Consider the following 16401-nt stretch of genomic DNA (forward strand, 5'->3'; position numbering starts at 1 on the left):
CTCGATGGCTGATTCCAGAAGGTGGTGCTGGGGGACTTTGGCTCTGCACCATGGCAGCTATGCCATGGAGTACCGCATGGGTCCATTTTGTCCCCCTTGCTATTCAACATCTACATGAAACTGCTGGGAGAGGTCATCAGGAGGTGTGGGCTGCAGAATCATCAGTATGCTGATGATACCCAGTTCTACCTCTCTTTTTCAACCAATCCAGGTGAGGCAGTGGCTGTACTGAACCAGTGCCTGGCCAAGGTAATGGACTGGATGAGGGCCAATAAACTGAAACTCAATCCAGACAAGACGGAGGTCCTGTTGGTGGGTGGTTCGAGCTCCTGGGTAGGTGACTTGGACCTTGTCCTGAATGGGGTTGCACTCCCTCTAAGGGACAGGGTCCGCAGCTTGAGAGTGCTCCTCGATTCAGAGCTATCCTTGGAAGTTCAAGTGACTGCGGTGGTGAGGAGTGCTTTCCTTCAGCTTTGGTTAATCCATCAGGTGCGTCCCTACCTGGAGGATGATTGCCTAGCGACAGTGACGCATGCATTGGTTACTTCCCAGTTGGATTTCTGTAACGCGCTCTATGTGGGGTTGCCCTTGAAGACAGTCCGGATACTTCAGATGGTGCAAAATAGAGCAGCCAGGTTGCTGATGGGGACCGGGCGTTATTCTCACATAACTCCAGTCCTCTACCAGCTTCACTGGCTTCCCATTGAAGTCCGGGTTCAATTCAAGGTACTGGTTATCACCTATAAAGCCCTTAATGGCTTGGGACGTGGATATCTAAAGGAACGCCTGCTTCCATATTTGCCCTCCTGCCCCTTGAGATCAGCAGCAGAGGCCCTCCTCCAGGAGCCCTCCGTGAAAGACACCAGGAGGCAAAGTACCTGGAGGAGGGCTTTCTCTGTAGTGGCGCCACATCTATGGAATGCGCTCCCCAGAGAGGTCCGCCTGGCGCTGTCATTATTTGTTTTTTGGCACCAGGCTAAGGCCTTTTTATTTAAACAATATTTTAACAACTTTTAATATTATCTATAGGTTTTAATTTGCAGCCAGGATGAATCGGGGTTTTTAATTTGTATTATATGTATTATGTATTATGTTTGTTTATTTTATGTAAGCCATCCCGAGGCTTTAAGCGATGGGACAGCATACAAAAATTCTAAATAGATAGATAGACAGATAGATAGATAAGAATGGTAGAAGATTTTGCAAAATGAGCCACTGAAGTACTTAAAGGCGTATAGGTTTACAAGAGGAGCAGAAGATGAAAGGGCAGTGGAAAGGGAGAGGATTCTGCATTCTTGGAAACATCCTATCTAAAAATTAGTTCACATTTTTTCACAAACTCATAAGGAGCCTAGACAGTCCATATGCAGCTGAAAATATGAATACAGTTTCTGTTTATAACTTCATCATTTTTTTCTTAACTTACCAAAAAGTGAAATCCTATGTCTAACAAGAGCAGCAAGTTTGCAGAAAAGGCTAAAGCAAAGAAGAATACAAAACAGCAGGAAAAATACATAGAGATTAAAGATTTGTTAAAATTACAAATGTCATAGTAAGAAATGGTGAAAACGGTAGATAGTGAAACAAAGATATGATACATTTTGAATTAAACAGTGAGTCTGATAGTAAATGCATTTAGAAATAAAGTAAATATATGTTTTCATCTGATAGAAAAGATGAGTATTATTCTAAAGACAATTTCTTTTGACTAAAATATTTCTTTCCCACTATATTTTATATAACCAAATATTGTTTGGTTATTGTTTCTTTTTAAAGATACAACATAAAATAACAGTGTTGAAAAAATATATAACTATAATTTAATTAATTAGGAATATATATGAAACAAAAATAAGTGTTTAGCTATGCAAATAAACATAAAGCATACCCCAGGGAAAAGAAACACACTTACTGTTTTATTATTAGTACACTTATTGTTTTATTAATTCCATGCTTAGAAACCAAATAGTGAACCAAAAATTATATAAGCAGATATAAAACTTATCAGACATCAATGGAAAGAAATGCTGGACTGACATAATGAGGTTTCTTTCTTGTCATGGAAAGGAGAACATCCTTCAATGGTTGACTCCTCCCATCCATTTCAAGAAGACAGGACTTCCAAAGGCTTCTGGAATCTCTGCTAGGAGAAGGAACTCTTAGTTTTAGCAGCTTCCATAGGCAAGCAGCAAAACAATCAACTAACTGGAAAAAATTACCTTAGAACGTAATAATAAGCTTCAGCAACTCTAGCAGAACAAGGGGTAATCCCAAATACAGACCCTGCTTAGGGTGGGTCAAAATGAACCTTTTCTTTTCATGTCCAGAAAGTACCTACATGAAAAGTCCTGTGTCATGTAAGGGTGTCCCTTCCTGGGACATAAAACAGTAAGACCAATTTTCTGCTGGGAGTTAACCACAATAATCCCTACACTAACTAAGGAGGACCCTTTACCAAAATGATGCTTCAGTAGAGCTCAAGGCTTCTATCCAGTAGTTTCAGATGCTATATATCTGTTTTTCAGATATGAGGTAGTGGTTCACTGGTACAAATATGGCTAAGGGAGATGCCCTCCTCCCTCAATGTGCCAAAATCCCCACTGGTAGCTTGATGTCCTATGATTAATACACTAGTGTCATACAGTCCTTCACAGTTGTTCCCAAAATCTTCCTCCTCAGGAAACTATAAAAGGAAACAAGCAAGGAATAAATAATATACACTGTTCACTGTAAGTACACAATGAATATTCTATATGAATCCAAGGTAAGTCCCAACTCACCCTTCAGGGTGAAATGTTTTGAGGCATAAACCAGAGAAGAACTCAATTCCTGCAACCTACAGAATATGGAAATACATTTTAGGAGTAATGAAAAGTTTGTTAGCTTTCCTGGGAATAGCGATACAGATACAGGACACATATTTTCTGTGGGGGGGGGCACTTATGGCCCACCAGATGATGTAGGACTCCAACTCCTATCAGCACCAGGCAGCAGAGCCAATAGTCAAGGATGATGGACATATGAGCCCAGGAACACTTTGAGGGCTACAAATTCCCTGCACTTGCTCTTAAAATATAGTTATTATAACAATTATAGGTAGTATGTAACCACAAGTAGAACAGGCATGCTTACAGTGATCCATCACTGTTTACTTGTGGTTAGAAATTAAAAGGTATCAGTCTTTGAGCTCACCTACCTAATTAGCTAGTCCAGTTAGGGAGGTAGGAGAGCAATGCCAAGAAGAATAACAACCCATACCTCAGAGAGCATAGTAAGTCTTGCAACATTAAGTTGGGGAAGGACAACATTTTAGAAAATTCTTTCTTCCAGAAGAAGTCCCAGAAGCCTCTGAATTCCTGCTTCTTTGAAATGGATGTGAGGAGTCAGCTACTGAAGGATGTCCTTCTTCCATGAGTAAAAAAAGAAACATGAACCAAAAACAGGATGACATTCAAAAGAATGCATCTTAGGAGGTAAGTTTGATTACCCTTCTAATGAACTCACAGACACAGTGTCTGAAAAAGTAAAAGCAACATATTTGCATCTTAGCAAAGTATTTGATAAAGCATTTTTAATACTGAATATTAAATTAGATCAAAATATATTTCATGAAAAAACATTACACGTACTTCAGAAATTAGACAAAAATACTGCAGGACCAATGTATCTGCTGGTTCAGTTACCATGTTTTCACTTAACCATGGTTAACCTCAGTCTGAAAGAGAAGTTGTAAAGTGCTTCCTTTAAGTGAAAATTATTGATTTAATAGGGAAAGGGGAAAATTGTATGCTGAGGTTGCTTGGATGTACGGTAAGAACAAATCATCCATCTGTAAAATTGTGAAAAAAGAAATGTATACGAGTATGTACAGTATATTGTGTTAGCTATTTTCTGCAGTTTTAGACATCTGCTGGAGGGCTCAGAGTCTATTCTCATGAATACAGGGTCCTGCTGTATACACAAAGTCACTGAAAGTCAATGGTACTGAAAATATTCATTATATGTATTAATTATTCCTATGGGATAAATTACTGTTAAAAAACTGAAAGAAATGTGTGCACGTGTATGCGCACTACTCATGAACAGTAAAATGGCTGGAAGAATAAGGCAAATGAAAGGACAACAATCAGCTACTGGGTAGTATAGAAATTAACTAATTAAACGAAAAAGACAGGAAGCAGTGCTAGCAGTCCAATTTTCAGCACTGTAGTTAATTAATTAAATTAAAAGAATAGGAACATAAGAAGATCCAAACTGAATCAGACAAAGGCCTCTCTTTTTGAGTATTCTGTTCCCACAATAGCCAAACAGATGCAGATGTCCACACATGTCCACAAGCAGGACACAAATGCACCAGCATCCTTCTGCTTGTCTTCCCCAGTGACTGGTGTTAGGAAAGCATAGGTGGTCAACAGGAAAGGTAAAGGAAAATACCACAATATATTATGGCAGACATGAATATACTTTTCCCTATCTATCTAGTCAAAGGACGCAGACAGGTGACTGAAAATAACAGGGGAGTCTTGGGGTTGAGTAAAATGTCGGAAGACATGAACACAGAGAGTTAAAGAATTCATAATACTGCTTTTCCACTGGTCCAATATTTCTTTCATAGAGTTTGGCTAAAAAGTGACTCCTAAAGGAGAGCTAAAAGGTAGGAGAGAAAGGGTAATTTGATACTTGTTACCCAAAGTAAAGGATTGCTGAATGATGATATATACACATGATAAATATAACCCAAGTGGAGAACTTTTCCCCACATAAACAGCAGCTGAACCAATGAGAGGCCACAGGTGATGGTAGATGAAGCCAGAATTAATGATGGGGAAAGTTTGTTATGTGCCATGAAGTCAATTCCAACTCATGGCAACCCTATTTATGAAAGCTCTCCAATATGCCCTATCCATGACAACCTTATTCAGCTCTTGTAAATTCAAGGTAATGGCTTCTTTTATAAAGTCAATGGACAAAGGCAGAACCCAAAGTAGGCATAGCACTCTCTCTCTTCCCCTGTGTGTGTTACCCATCATTTCTCTACTTCTTAAGCACATGACCTAAGCAAAAGAGGAGGCCCATAGGTATGGTCTGGAGAAGCAAGAATGGCCCAGTATCATTTGAAGAGACTGATGATTCTTACTACTGCATGAAATTAGGCTCAAGGATGTGGGTGGCCCTTGAACTGTAGCTTTATTATCTCAGATTTAGAGGATTGTCTGGACCAAGCCTAGGTGTGATCTCTCAATGAATAATAATATAATAAAAATACAGAAAATTGCCAACTTAAGTGGTATTTTACTTAGCCAACTAAATCATATATTGCATTAATGTTAGAACTATAGTAAAATTTTATTTCTGGGTATATACTATTTTAATTAATTTGCTATCAAATGTACATGTATGGGTTTTCTAGATTTGAGTTCATTGGGTGGAATCATACAGATAAGAAATAAACACTTTGAAAAATACTTTTTGCTTGATTATGACATTAAATTTACAGTGTCTTAGAATTAATCTTCCCTTTCTACATACCTTGCTACCATTTCTTTTTCTTTATTTGAAGCATATCCACTACTGCTGAGTAGCTTAGTTGGGGATGAGAGGAAGTATAGACAATGATTGGTAAAGTATTGGTCAACTAATGGTAGCAGGACCTAGAAAATAAGATAGAAACTATGAACTACAAGCATGACTTTGAAACATAGATAGTGTAATATGGAAAACTTGTAGAAAACAGGTTATACAAATTGGGACTGTATTTTCTCTAGATTCACTTTTCCATGGTCCTTACTCACTGTCCCCACAGCCAATTACTTCCTCACACTTCTGCTTTTCTGGACAATCCCCCCCTTGACCAACTCCCTGGCCTCTCATCTGCCTCCTCCTTAGGACATAAAGTTCCCTCCAGTATTAAGAACTGTCCATCCTCTTCAGATCTTTCCCATTTCCCTCTTCTTCCCTCAGTTTCCTTCCCCTCTTCCTTTTTTATTAAGTACAAATATCTATACTTCTATTCAGGTTCTTCTTTTTTTTATTCCATTTCAGGGCAGAAAATAGATCTCTAGATGTTTTGAACTGAACTGAGAGCCAATACACTGTTGTTAAAATGCCGAGCTGAGATCTGGGAAATCTACCCAGGCTACCTTTATGACTCTGTGCCAGTCAGTAACTCTCAGTCTAACTTACTACACAATGCTATTGTACATAAAATGGAGAGAAGGATGACTGTGTAGATAAGCCATCTTGGTTTCCTTGCAATGGAAAAAAAGGGTGGAGTATCAATGAAATAACAAAAAAGCAAGCAAAATGACCAGAAATGACATATCCTATACATATATTTTTATAGATTAACATTTTAAAAATTTAAAAAAGATTTCATAGATTCACAATTAAACATGATTTAATTTTAATAAAATTTTAAATAAAGTATTTTAAAAATGCAAAACATTTCTGTATAGAATACCAGCTCCAATCACAAATAGATGTATGTCATATTCCCACTTAAAAACTAAACAAGGACCAATCAGGAAAAAGACCAAACCTTAATGTGCATTAACAGCCTCTGTATTCCATGCCCAATCAGGCTGCCTTAATAGATATTACCATTTCTTTCATCTCTTCATTTATATTGATAGGTTCCAGCTAACCAATAAACATCACCTCCTTAATTTTTCCCCCTTGGAGGCCCCAATTCAGCTGCTAGCACAGCAATCCTCACTGCAGCCACTCTGCCAACATGTTTCTTCCACATATGGAGGGACCAAGGTCTAACATATATTTAATGTTGTATATCAGCTAAGTATTGGTCATAGGATTTTAGAAGTCTTCCTGTTTCACCAATAATAATACACAAACTCCTAGCATTCCTTACTATTGTCAGTGACCTTCAGGAGCTGAAATCCAAAACAACTAGAGATATAGCTTCTGTCCAATCTTAACCCTACTTTGTATTTTTCTTCAGCCTCATTTCCTTTCTATTATCTGTCTCTGATTGCTCATCCTAGGAACCCTTTCCAGTCTTGATCTTATCCCTCTGTGAGGTTTTAGTTCCAGCTAAACTTACAACTTTTCTTCACAAAAGCTGGACTACAAATGTTTAGATTTATTATTCCAGCACACCAACCCAATAATATGAAAACTTCACCATACTAAGTGTAATACAGTTCACAGTAAAATATAAATAATGGAACCCAACATCAACTGAGCTCAACTATAGTCAATAGCTCTACTACAACAGCACTTCCATCCATTGACTATGTATATATTAACTAAAGAATAACCAACATAAATACTGAGGCAAACAAAACAAGCTGTATGAACAAGTTACTAACCTGTAGTGTAATTTCAGTAATCTTCAAAAAAGCAGACAAGTGAAATGATTCTATGACATATTACTATATTCCATCCAATCTAACTTAATTACCTTGCCTCTTATTTTCTTAAGTACAGCACTTACTATGTAAAGCAAAATTTTCAGAAATTATGTCTCAAGGCAGTATTTTGGAATGTTCTATTTGTACTGCAGAGTTCATCCCCCCCCTTCTGTGATGAGAATCAAATGTTCAGTTACATACACAGATTTCAATATTAGCACTTTCTACATGCTTGCATTGCAGTGGGAGTTAAAGTAGCTTATTTCAAATACTGTCACTCACTTTCGCAAAGAATTTGATTTCTTGGTCATGTGGGGATTTCTCAGTTTTTCCACTGGTAACAGTGGCTTCTGTGGAAAACAATGCAAAGGTAAATATTACTGGGCAAAAATATCATATCAGAAGCACCAACAATGTCTACTATGAGAACCAGAGAAGCAACCCTGTGGTTCTGTTCAGGTACGACCTACATTAGTAATGGTGAACCTTTTTGAGACCGAGTACCCAATCTGCAACCCAAAACCCACTTATTTATCACAAAGTGCCAACACTGCAATAAAACCTGAATACTGAGGTTTTAGTTTAGAAAAAACAACTCCCAGCCAGTCCAAGCAAATCTCTCTCTCTCTCTCTCTCTCTCTCTCTCTCTCTCTCTCTCTCTCTCTCTCTCTCTCTCTCTCCTTGGCAGAGCACTGACTGGCCATGTGAAAGCTTGGTTTCATGAGTCTAATGGCTAATGAGTCACAGCGCATGATGTCATCGCCTGGCACCGCTACTCCCCTATGTGCACTGTTATCTGATGCTCGGGTGCTGGGGCGATGCTGGGGCAACTTGGCTCACGTGCTGACAGAGAGGGCTAAGCCTGCCCGCTGTGGCACGCATACCATAGGTTCACCACCGACCTACATTCTAAGCAAGCAGAGGCCTGTTGCATGTCACAGAAGAGCCATCCTAAGAACAAGCCACCACAGGTTGACTGCCAATCTGCAATCAGACAATTTGCCTCTCCAAGGCTTGTCCTGGCAGATTTCCATTGTGTCTTCCCACCTTTGTGATGTAACTTCTCTCTTTTCTCTCTGCTTGTCTTGACTTGAGAAGCACCTGCACTGACATGCATTTTTCCTATCAGCAGAGCATAGTGGGGACTCACTTTGCTTTTTAGAATGAAGTGGTTGTTTTATTTATTTTCTTTAACACTTAAAAGAATATCCTTGGCCACTCATCCCACTGAGACTTTTCTTTTTTCAACACTAAAGCATGAAACTGCATATTCGAAAAATGCACAAGTGAACTTATTTTTCCTCTAAAAGCTATTTTATTAATTAATTTATTTAGACAACTTATATGCCGCCCCATCGCATGAGCCTCGGGGCAGCTTACAATCATTAAAATCCTGTATAAAATGCAAAAAATTCATCAAATAAATAAAATACATGAAATAAAATAGTGGAAACAGCCTGGTCAATTTAAAATCAACACGTTATATAGCTTTTAATGCAAGCACATGTTTAAGATTTTACAAACATTTCTAAAGAACAGGTTCTCCTGCTAGTGCTCATGTTCAAGATTGAAAGGGGCCTTGCTTGACTGTTCTCCAAACTAAACTTTCCTAAATCTTGGATTCAGATTAAAGATGGGAGTCATCTACCTCAAGTGCAGTCCATATTTGTACCCACCAAGGGCAGGTTGCTTACCTATAGCTGTAGTTCTTTCAGTGGTCATTTGTCCATTCATACTTATGGGCTCTATGCCTGCATGGAGTCAGCTGGCAAGAAGAGTCTATAACTGAGGGAATTTTGGTGGCAGCTCCTCCCCAACTCTGTTCAATATATATAGGACACGTTCCCACCCATTCTCTCTGTTCACCCAAGTCCACCATTGTGGCTTCAGGATTGAGGGAGTATTCATTTGTCTGACCTCAGCCTTGGTTGAAAATGATCTTAATATGATAAAAGAAAAAATTAGCATATGATACTGAAGAGGGGATAAAGGGTAGGTTGTGTGAATGCACAGATAACCACGTGAAGAACAACTGTTTCAGGTAAGCAACAAGCGTTTTTCTTCATGGTCTCTGTGTATCATGCACATGAATAACTACCAAACTTGGATGAAGGACTAGTGTTATCATCAAAGAACCATGGAAAGGGACAGTCTGCTCTGGCATGGACACTAGATCTGTAGTGCCTCATGAATACTGATGGAGTGGAGCAGATAGCTACTTTATAGAGGTCTGGCAGGGGAATTCCTGAGTAGAGCAGCAGAAGTTGCATTCATTCAAGCAGAATGAACTTTCAGTGGTTCCAAGAGCTTCAGACCAGCCAATTCATAGGCTAGAGAGATTGTCCTCACCACCCAGGCTGCTAGTCTTTAAATGGACAGGGGTTGCCATTTATTCTTCCTACCATAACAAAAAAAAGTTTCTTCAATCAGCAAAGTCTCAATTCTCAGTGGAAAGAACTCTAGGGCTCTACAAATGTTCAATGTATGTAGTGTTGATTCCACTGGATTAGATGGGGAAGCAAAAAAGCTTGCAAAACAATGTCTTGATTTAAATGAAAAGATGGCGTTGCCTTGTGGGGAAGAAGGGTCCAGTCACAGCACTCTTTTGTCTCTGTGGAAGACATCCACTCTAAAAGTGCACAATTCACTGGAGCAGCAAGCTGATGAAATCACCAGGAAACCAACTCCCCATGACAGCAAATGTAGATTAATTGTCACCATGGGTTCAAAGGATTTTCTTGAAAGGGCTTGCAGTATGACAGAAAGACTTAAGTTAAGCAATACATTACAAGTTGGTGGAACAACCTCCTTTAGTCCTCACAGAAACCACCTATTAGGGAATGGGAGAAAACTGATGAACCTTGGATTGGTGTGTGAAAGATGAGATCACTGCCAAATAGTCATGCATAGAAGATATCTTCAGACCCTGTTGAAACAGTTTATTCAGAAAGAGGAGGTCTTGCTCTATCTTGCATTAATATGGATTGAAGCCACCCTTAATGCAAATGAAGAGAAGCCTTTCCATTTCAGTGTAGGATTTCTTGCTAGAAGGCCGCAAGGTCACATCCAGTATTGCATGCAGAACTTCAGGAAAAGTGATGGTCTCTTCATCTAGGAGAAGATCCACCATGCTGTGAGGTGCAGGCAGCGTACATTCAGGGGCAGTACTCTCCCCCTGATCCCAAGAGATTAGATCCAGCTTCAATGGGAGCTAGAAGAAGGTTCAATTGGACACCCTCAGCAGTAGGGCGAACCATGTTATCACCATGATGCCATTTTAACTCAATGAAACTTTGCTAGTGTTCTTATGATCAGGGGAAATGATAAAACAATGTCCACAACCAATTCAGCATGGGGCCTATTGCTGGATGAATGGATAGAGATTCTCTAGCTAGGCATTTTGGCAGGAAAATAGCAAGAGCCCACCTCCCTTCCCAAGTGGCATATAAAGACAAGGCTCCTGCCATTTTCTTCAGTTAGGAACACAGAAACAGTGTGAGTCAGAAGGGGCCTCCTGAGCCATCTAGTCTGACCCCTGGCTCCAGCTGGCTCTGCTCATGTCATGCCTACCATGTGCATGTCTAGCCTATCCTTGAACACCCTCACCGATGGGGCCTCAACCACCTCCCATGGAAGCCCATTCCATGCCCTTGGGGTCCTAACTGTCAGGAAGTAGTTCCTGGCATCTAAATGGAACCTTGGTTCCCTGAGCTTTGATCTGTTGGAGCGCGTCCTACCTTCCTCTGCGGGGGAGAACAGGTCTCTACCCATCTCTATGTGACATCCCCTCACATACCTGTATGTCGCCAACATATCCCCTCTGAGTCTCCTCTTCTCCAGGCTGAAGAGACCCAGTTCCCTCAGTCTCACCTCATACCCCATCCCCTGCAAACCGGCCACCAACCTTGTGGTCCTACGCTGCACTGACTCTAACCTGGCTATATCCTTTCTGTAATGAGGGGCCCAAAACTGAGCACAATACTCCAGTTGCGGGCGCACCAGAGTCATGTAGAGTGGTAGTAATACCTCTCTCAATCTAGAAGCCACACTTCTGGCTATGCAACCAAGGGTGGTGTTTGCCCTCTTGACCACTGCATCACACTGCTGACTCATGTTTAGCCTGCAGTCAACCAGTACCCTGAGGTCCCTTTCCCAAGTGCTGCTCTCCAGCCACTTGTCTCCTAACCTGTACTTAAGACACCCATTCCTATGCCCCAAGTGAAAGACCTTGCAGTTATCCACATTGAATGCCATCCTGTTGTCTCCTGCCCACTTCCATAGTCTGTCCAGATCCTTTTGGATCTGGAGTACCTGCTCCTCAGTTGCGGCCACTGCTCCAGTTTTAGTATTGTCTGCGAATTTGATCAGCAGACTGTTCACCCCCTTCTTCCATGTCATTTATGAAAAGATTAAACAGGATCAGTCCCAGGACAGAGTCCTGGGGGACCCCGCTTGCCACTGGCTGCCATCCCAACGATTCCCCACTAATGGTTACCCTCTGCTTTCGAGCAGTCAACCATGCCCTAATCCACTGGACAGTGCTTTGGTGTATTCCAAAACTCCTCAGTTTCTCCACCAGGATATCATGGGGCACTTTGTCAAAGGCCTTGCTGAAATCCAGGTAAACCACATCCACTGTCATAGAATTCCACAAGGTTTGTCTGGCAGGACCTGTTTTTGCGGAAGCTGTGTTGTGTGGCTGTCAGCCTCCCTTCCCTATCTACTATCACTAGAACTCTCTCTATTATGAGCCTTTCCATGTTTTTCCTACAATGGACGTAAGGCTAACTGGTCTGTAATCCCCCATGTCCCTTCTACTACCCTTTTTGAAAATTGGGACCACTGATGCCACCCTCCAGTCCTCTGGAACTTCACCCATTCTCCAATGAGGCCTCAAAAATGGAGGCCAGCAGGCATAAGAGAACGCCTGCCAACTCTCTAAGTACTCTCGGGTGTAACCCGTCAGGGCCTGGTGCCTTTGTAATGTCCAATGCCCTGAGGATCACCTCGACTTCTAGGGGGGTGGCTCTAATCTGTGCCCCTAAGCCCCCAGCCTCATCTAATCTCCTATGCGGATCTCCCCCATCCAGCTTTGGGGAGAACACAGAGGCAAAATATTCATTTGGCATCTGTGCCTGTTCCCTCATATCAGTCACTGGATCTCCTTCCTCCTTATTTAGCAGTCCCACCACTTGTTTCCCCTTCGTCTTCCTATTTACATGCTGAAAGAAGCCCTTTTTGTAGCTCTTGATATTCTTGGCAAGTCTTAGCTCGTAATCAGTCTTAGCCTTGTGAAGAATCCTTCTGCAACAGGCCTCCTCCTCCCGGTATACCCTTTTGTCTATTTGCCCCAGTACCTGTTTCCTACGGAGGTTCCTCTTTCATCTAATCCCTCTAACCACCTCCTTTCACATCCATGGTGGCACTCTCCGCTGCCTCCCCACCTTACTAACTAGAGGTACCATCAATGCTTGCGCCTCCAAAACCTCCCTTTTGAGTGTCATCCACCCCTCCTCAATTCGCTTACCTTCCCAGGAGACTTACCTTCCCAGTAACCTATCCCAGGAGACTTTCCCCAGTCTGGCCTTCAGTTGGCCCTCTTGAAGTCCCAGCTTCTAGTGCTCGACCTGCTGCATGTCCCCAGTCCCGATCTCAAAGCAAAGGATGGAATGATCACTCGCATCCAGAGCTCCCCTAATCTGTACTTCAGCTATCAGCTCCTCTCTATTGGTCAAGACCAAGTCAAGGATGTTTCCCCTCCTCGTCGCCTCTCGGACCCTCTGTGTGAAAAACCCACCCTCTATAGCGTCTGGGAAGTGACATGATCTGGCTGTCACCACCGAGTGAGTCTCCCAACTAATATCCAGGAAACTGAAATCTCCCATAATTACTGTGTCTCTCCCCCAGGATATCCTTAGAATCTGGCCTGTCAGGACATCATCCAGGGTCTCAAGTTGACCTGGAGGGCGATAACATACCCCAACTGAATAACTCCAACTGAATCAGATTTGACTGGTGCTCCTTGAAGTACCACTTGTGACACTTCAGTTTTGTGGCTTCTAATAGCTTTGCCACTTTGGCTTTCTAAGCCAACTTTTTGGCTTTTGAAATCTTCAGAAACTGCCCATAAGTCTATGGCATGGTCTGGCCCATGGCTAGAGTGCTGGCTGTAATGGCAGTCTGAGACAAGGCTGGAGGCCTAGAGGCAGACAGGCAGTTTCTCTTCATTAGCTTGAAGGAGTCCGCCACCTGGAGCACCTTGTTCCACAGCTCCACCTGATGTTGATCTGTCCTATTCCTTCAGGCCTTCTTCATGAAGACCTGACAATGAGGGCAGGAATCCAATACATGTTCCTCTCTGTCTATTAGTCAGTGGAACTTGCTGCCATATTGGCACACTTATGAAAAAGTGCCTTCTAGGCCATCAAAAATATAGAAAAATAAGTGAGGAGAGAAAAGACAGCAAAATTGGAGATAGATTGTAGAAGAAATTGGGAATTTTGTTTGTTTGTAGAGTGACACGGTAGGAAAATAAAATGAGAAAGAATATAGAAAAAGGTTGTATAGTCAGTCATAGATGTGTTGAAGGAGGAAAAAAACAACAACACCAGAGTTGCTAAGGGAAAGAACTTCCTGAGGCACCACAAGGCAGTTGAAGAAGTGAAGGAATGAGCAAGATCTTCTATATATACTGAATGCTGGGGTGGGGGAGGGGTTCTTGTCAAAACTCTCTCAGCCATAGAATCTTTCTGACAACAGGCTCCATTCAGGTACAGAGCCCATATATGTGATGCACAGGGACGATGAAGAAGAAATGGGACTATTTCCCCCATCTCCCCTAAAGGCAAAATAGTGTGTGCATTTGTGTGTGTGTTCCTGACTGAAAATCCCTTCCCATAAATCATTTCAGCTGGTAATGGAGGAGAGTTTGCTTCCACTGAAGCAAAAGGACAGGAGAGGTAGTTTTCTGTTTCCCTTCTTTGGCACCTATTAAGCTATGATAGCAGCAATCTGGGTGGCCAGAGACATCCATGCGTTCCAAAACCAGACATTCAAATTGCTTGAAAACCCTTTGGCAGTGTGTGCAGCCACGACTCTTCCATTTGCTCCTTGCTCTGACTTACCCAGGAAAGGAGGCAGAGGCAACAGTTGCAAGTACGCTCAGTACTACTGGCCCCCTAGAAAGCATCCCATCTCCAGAGGGAAAGTAGTGCTAAGAGTAGCATTCCTGACAAGGGCATATGCTTCAGAAGTCTTTTCCCTCAGCAGGAAAAATTTACTAAATAAACTTTTCTTACTGGAACTCTGAATGGACAGCCACCTAAGTCTTTCCTTACTCCTGCTCAGCTAAGTGGTGGGCTCATAGCAGATAAGGAGAATGATGACAGGGGAAGAGGAAAGCAAATGTGTCTCTGGGCACTCAATGTGCAGGTTGCATGGGTTCTATTTCATGCTTACAACAGATGAAGATCAGAGCTCTGCTCTATCTCCTTGTAAGGAACTGAATAGGAGATCTTGTAATGATAATGATGATAAGTTGCCAAAAGAAAAGAAGCTTACCTAAATGTGCAATGAATTCTTGAGCAGAGTCAACATACTTGAGAATCTTTTTCAAAAATTTATAGGCAAACCTCTTTTCCATTGATGAAGCATCCAAATCCATGTCATTTAAGCCTCTGTTGGAATAAAGGTTTAAGTGTGAAATAGCATGCTTACTATTAATTATTACTAGTAACATTTATTAACTCTCAAATGTTAACACTTTAAGCAAAGCTAGTTTATTATAATGTGCATGTTCCTTCAGATGTACAGCTTCTAAATTGAAAAAATGATCATTTTCTGTTTCCTTTTTTTAAATTTTACTTTCCCAAAGTATCATTTGCTATTAACAGAGTGTTCACTTCTTTGGGCAAGCACTACAAGAGCATATAAAGTATTCTACTAGTTGAACTAGGAGAAGGACTGTCATAACATTTCTGAGTTAATTTTATAACAAATATTAAAAACATATTTTGCAATGACAGTTTATTTATTTAAAACATTTCTATGCCACCCCCATCGCAACAAAGCCTTGGGGCAGCTCACAAAGAATACATAAAAACATACATAAATAATAATAATATAACAATTTAAAAGAAAAAAAAATTTAAAAACCCCCGGTGCATTCTCAGCTAAAAATTTTAAAATCCTAATTAATACAATAATTTAGCAATTAAAATAAGTTTTAAATAAAAAGGTCTTGGCCTGGTGCCAAAAAACAAATAACGACAGCGCCAGGTGGACCTCTCTGGGGAGCGCATTCCATAGATGGGGCGCCACCGCAGAGAAAGCCCTCCTCCGGGTACTCACCCTCCTAATATTCACAGAGGGTTCCCGGAGAAGGGCATCCATTGCTGATCTCAAGGGGCGGGAGGATCTCAAGGGTTAAGAGTAAGGCTTCTAGTACTAATGCCACTACAGCTGGTTGACAGTAGCATAGAGGGGATTGAGCAGTTTGTCTCTTGTGGTATACATCTATACCTTGTGAATTGGACGTGTGGGTAGAGAAAATAGAGATGGTCATAATATGATGCTTTGGGTGGAATTTTCTTCTATGTAAATCAGAAACCTTTCCACTACTTAAGTAGGGGCCAAGGAGAATGCTATTCAACCTTTATAAAGACCCATAAGCCCTGTTAGAACATCATGGTGATACCTGGCAGCAATTCATGGGTGAATTAATAATTACCCAGAAATAACAGATAATCCTTGAATTGCAGGTTGTGCACTATTGTGACCTGGTCTTCTCTGCATCCTTCCAAGCAGATCAGAACAAATGTCTTCTTATTAAGGTCTACATTATGTTAAAACTGGCCAGCTAGGCTGGCTTTGCGATACCAAATATTGCAGAAGTCATTAACAAAAGACACAAGTGAAATTATTTTATTTTGCTTTTTATATACTGTCCCATTCTCATAGGCTCTGTTCCGTTTACAAGAGATTATAACCAACTATAAAATATTAGCTATTCAAGAAATGTGGGTGAAGGATG

General features: G+C 41.1%; 1 protein-coding gene across 1 annotated transcript in view; it reads right to left on the minus strand.

Annotated features, from left to right (window-relative positions):
- Window positions 1-16401, minus strand: part of RYR3 (ryanodine receptor 3) — a 397078-nt gene that overhangs the window by 160980 nt on the left and 219697 nt on the right. The window contains exons 59-62 of the mRNA XM_044436195.1: window positions 14931-15046; window positions 7653-7720; window positions 5530-5651; window positions 1427-1476 (exon numbers count right to left, since the gene is read on the minus strand). Of these exons, the coding sequence (XP_044292130.1) occupies window positions 1427-1476; window positions 5530-5651; window positions 7653-7720; window positions 14931-15046 (356 nt within the window). The remainder of the gene's footprint in view (window positions 1-1426; window positions 1477-5529; window positions 5652-7652; window positions 7721-14930; window positions 15047-16401) is intronic.

The sequence above is a fragment of the Varanus komodoensis genome, unplaced genomic scaffold, assembly GCF_004798865.1.
Source record: "Varanus komodoensis strain SLA01 unplaced genomic scaffold, ASM479886v1 scaffold3, whole genome shotgun sequence".
Taxonomy (NCBI): domain Eukaryota; kingdom Metazoa; phylum Chordata; class Lepidosauria; order Squamata; family Varanidae; genus Varanus; species Varanus komodoensis.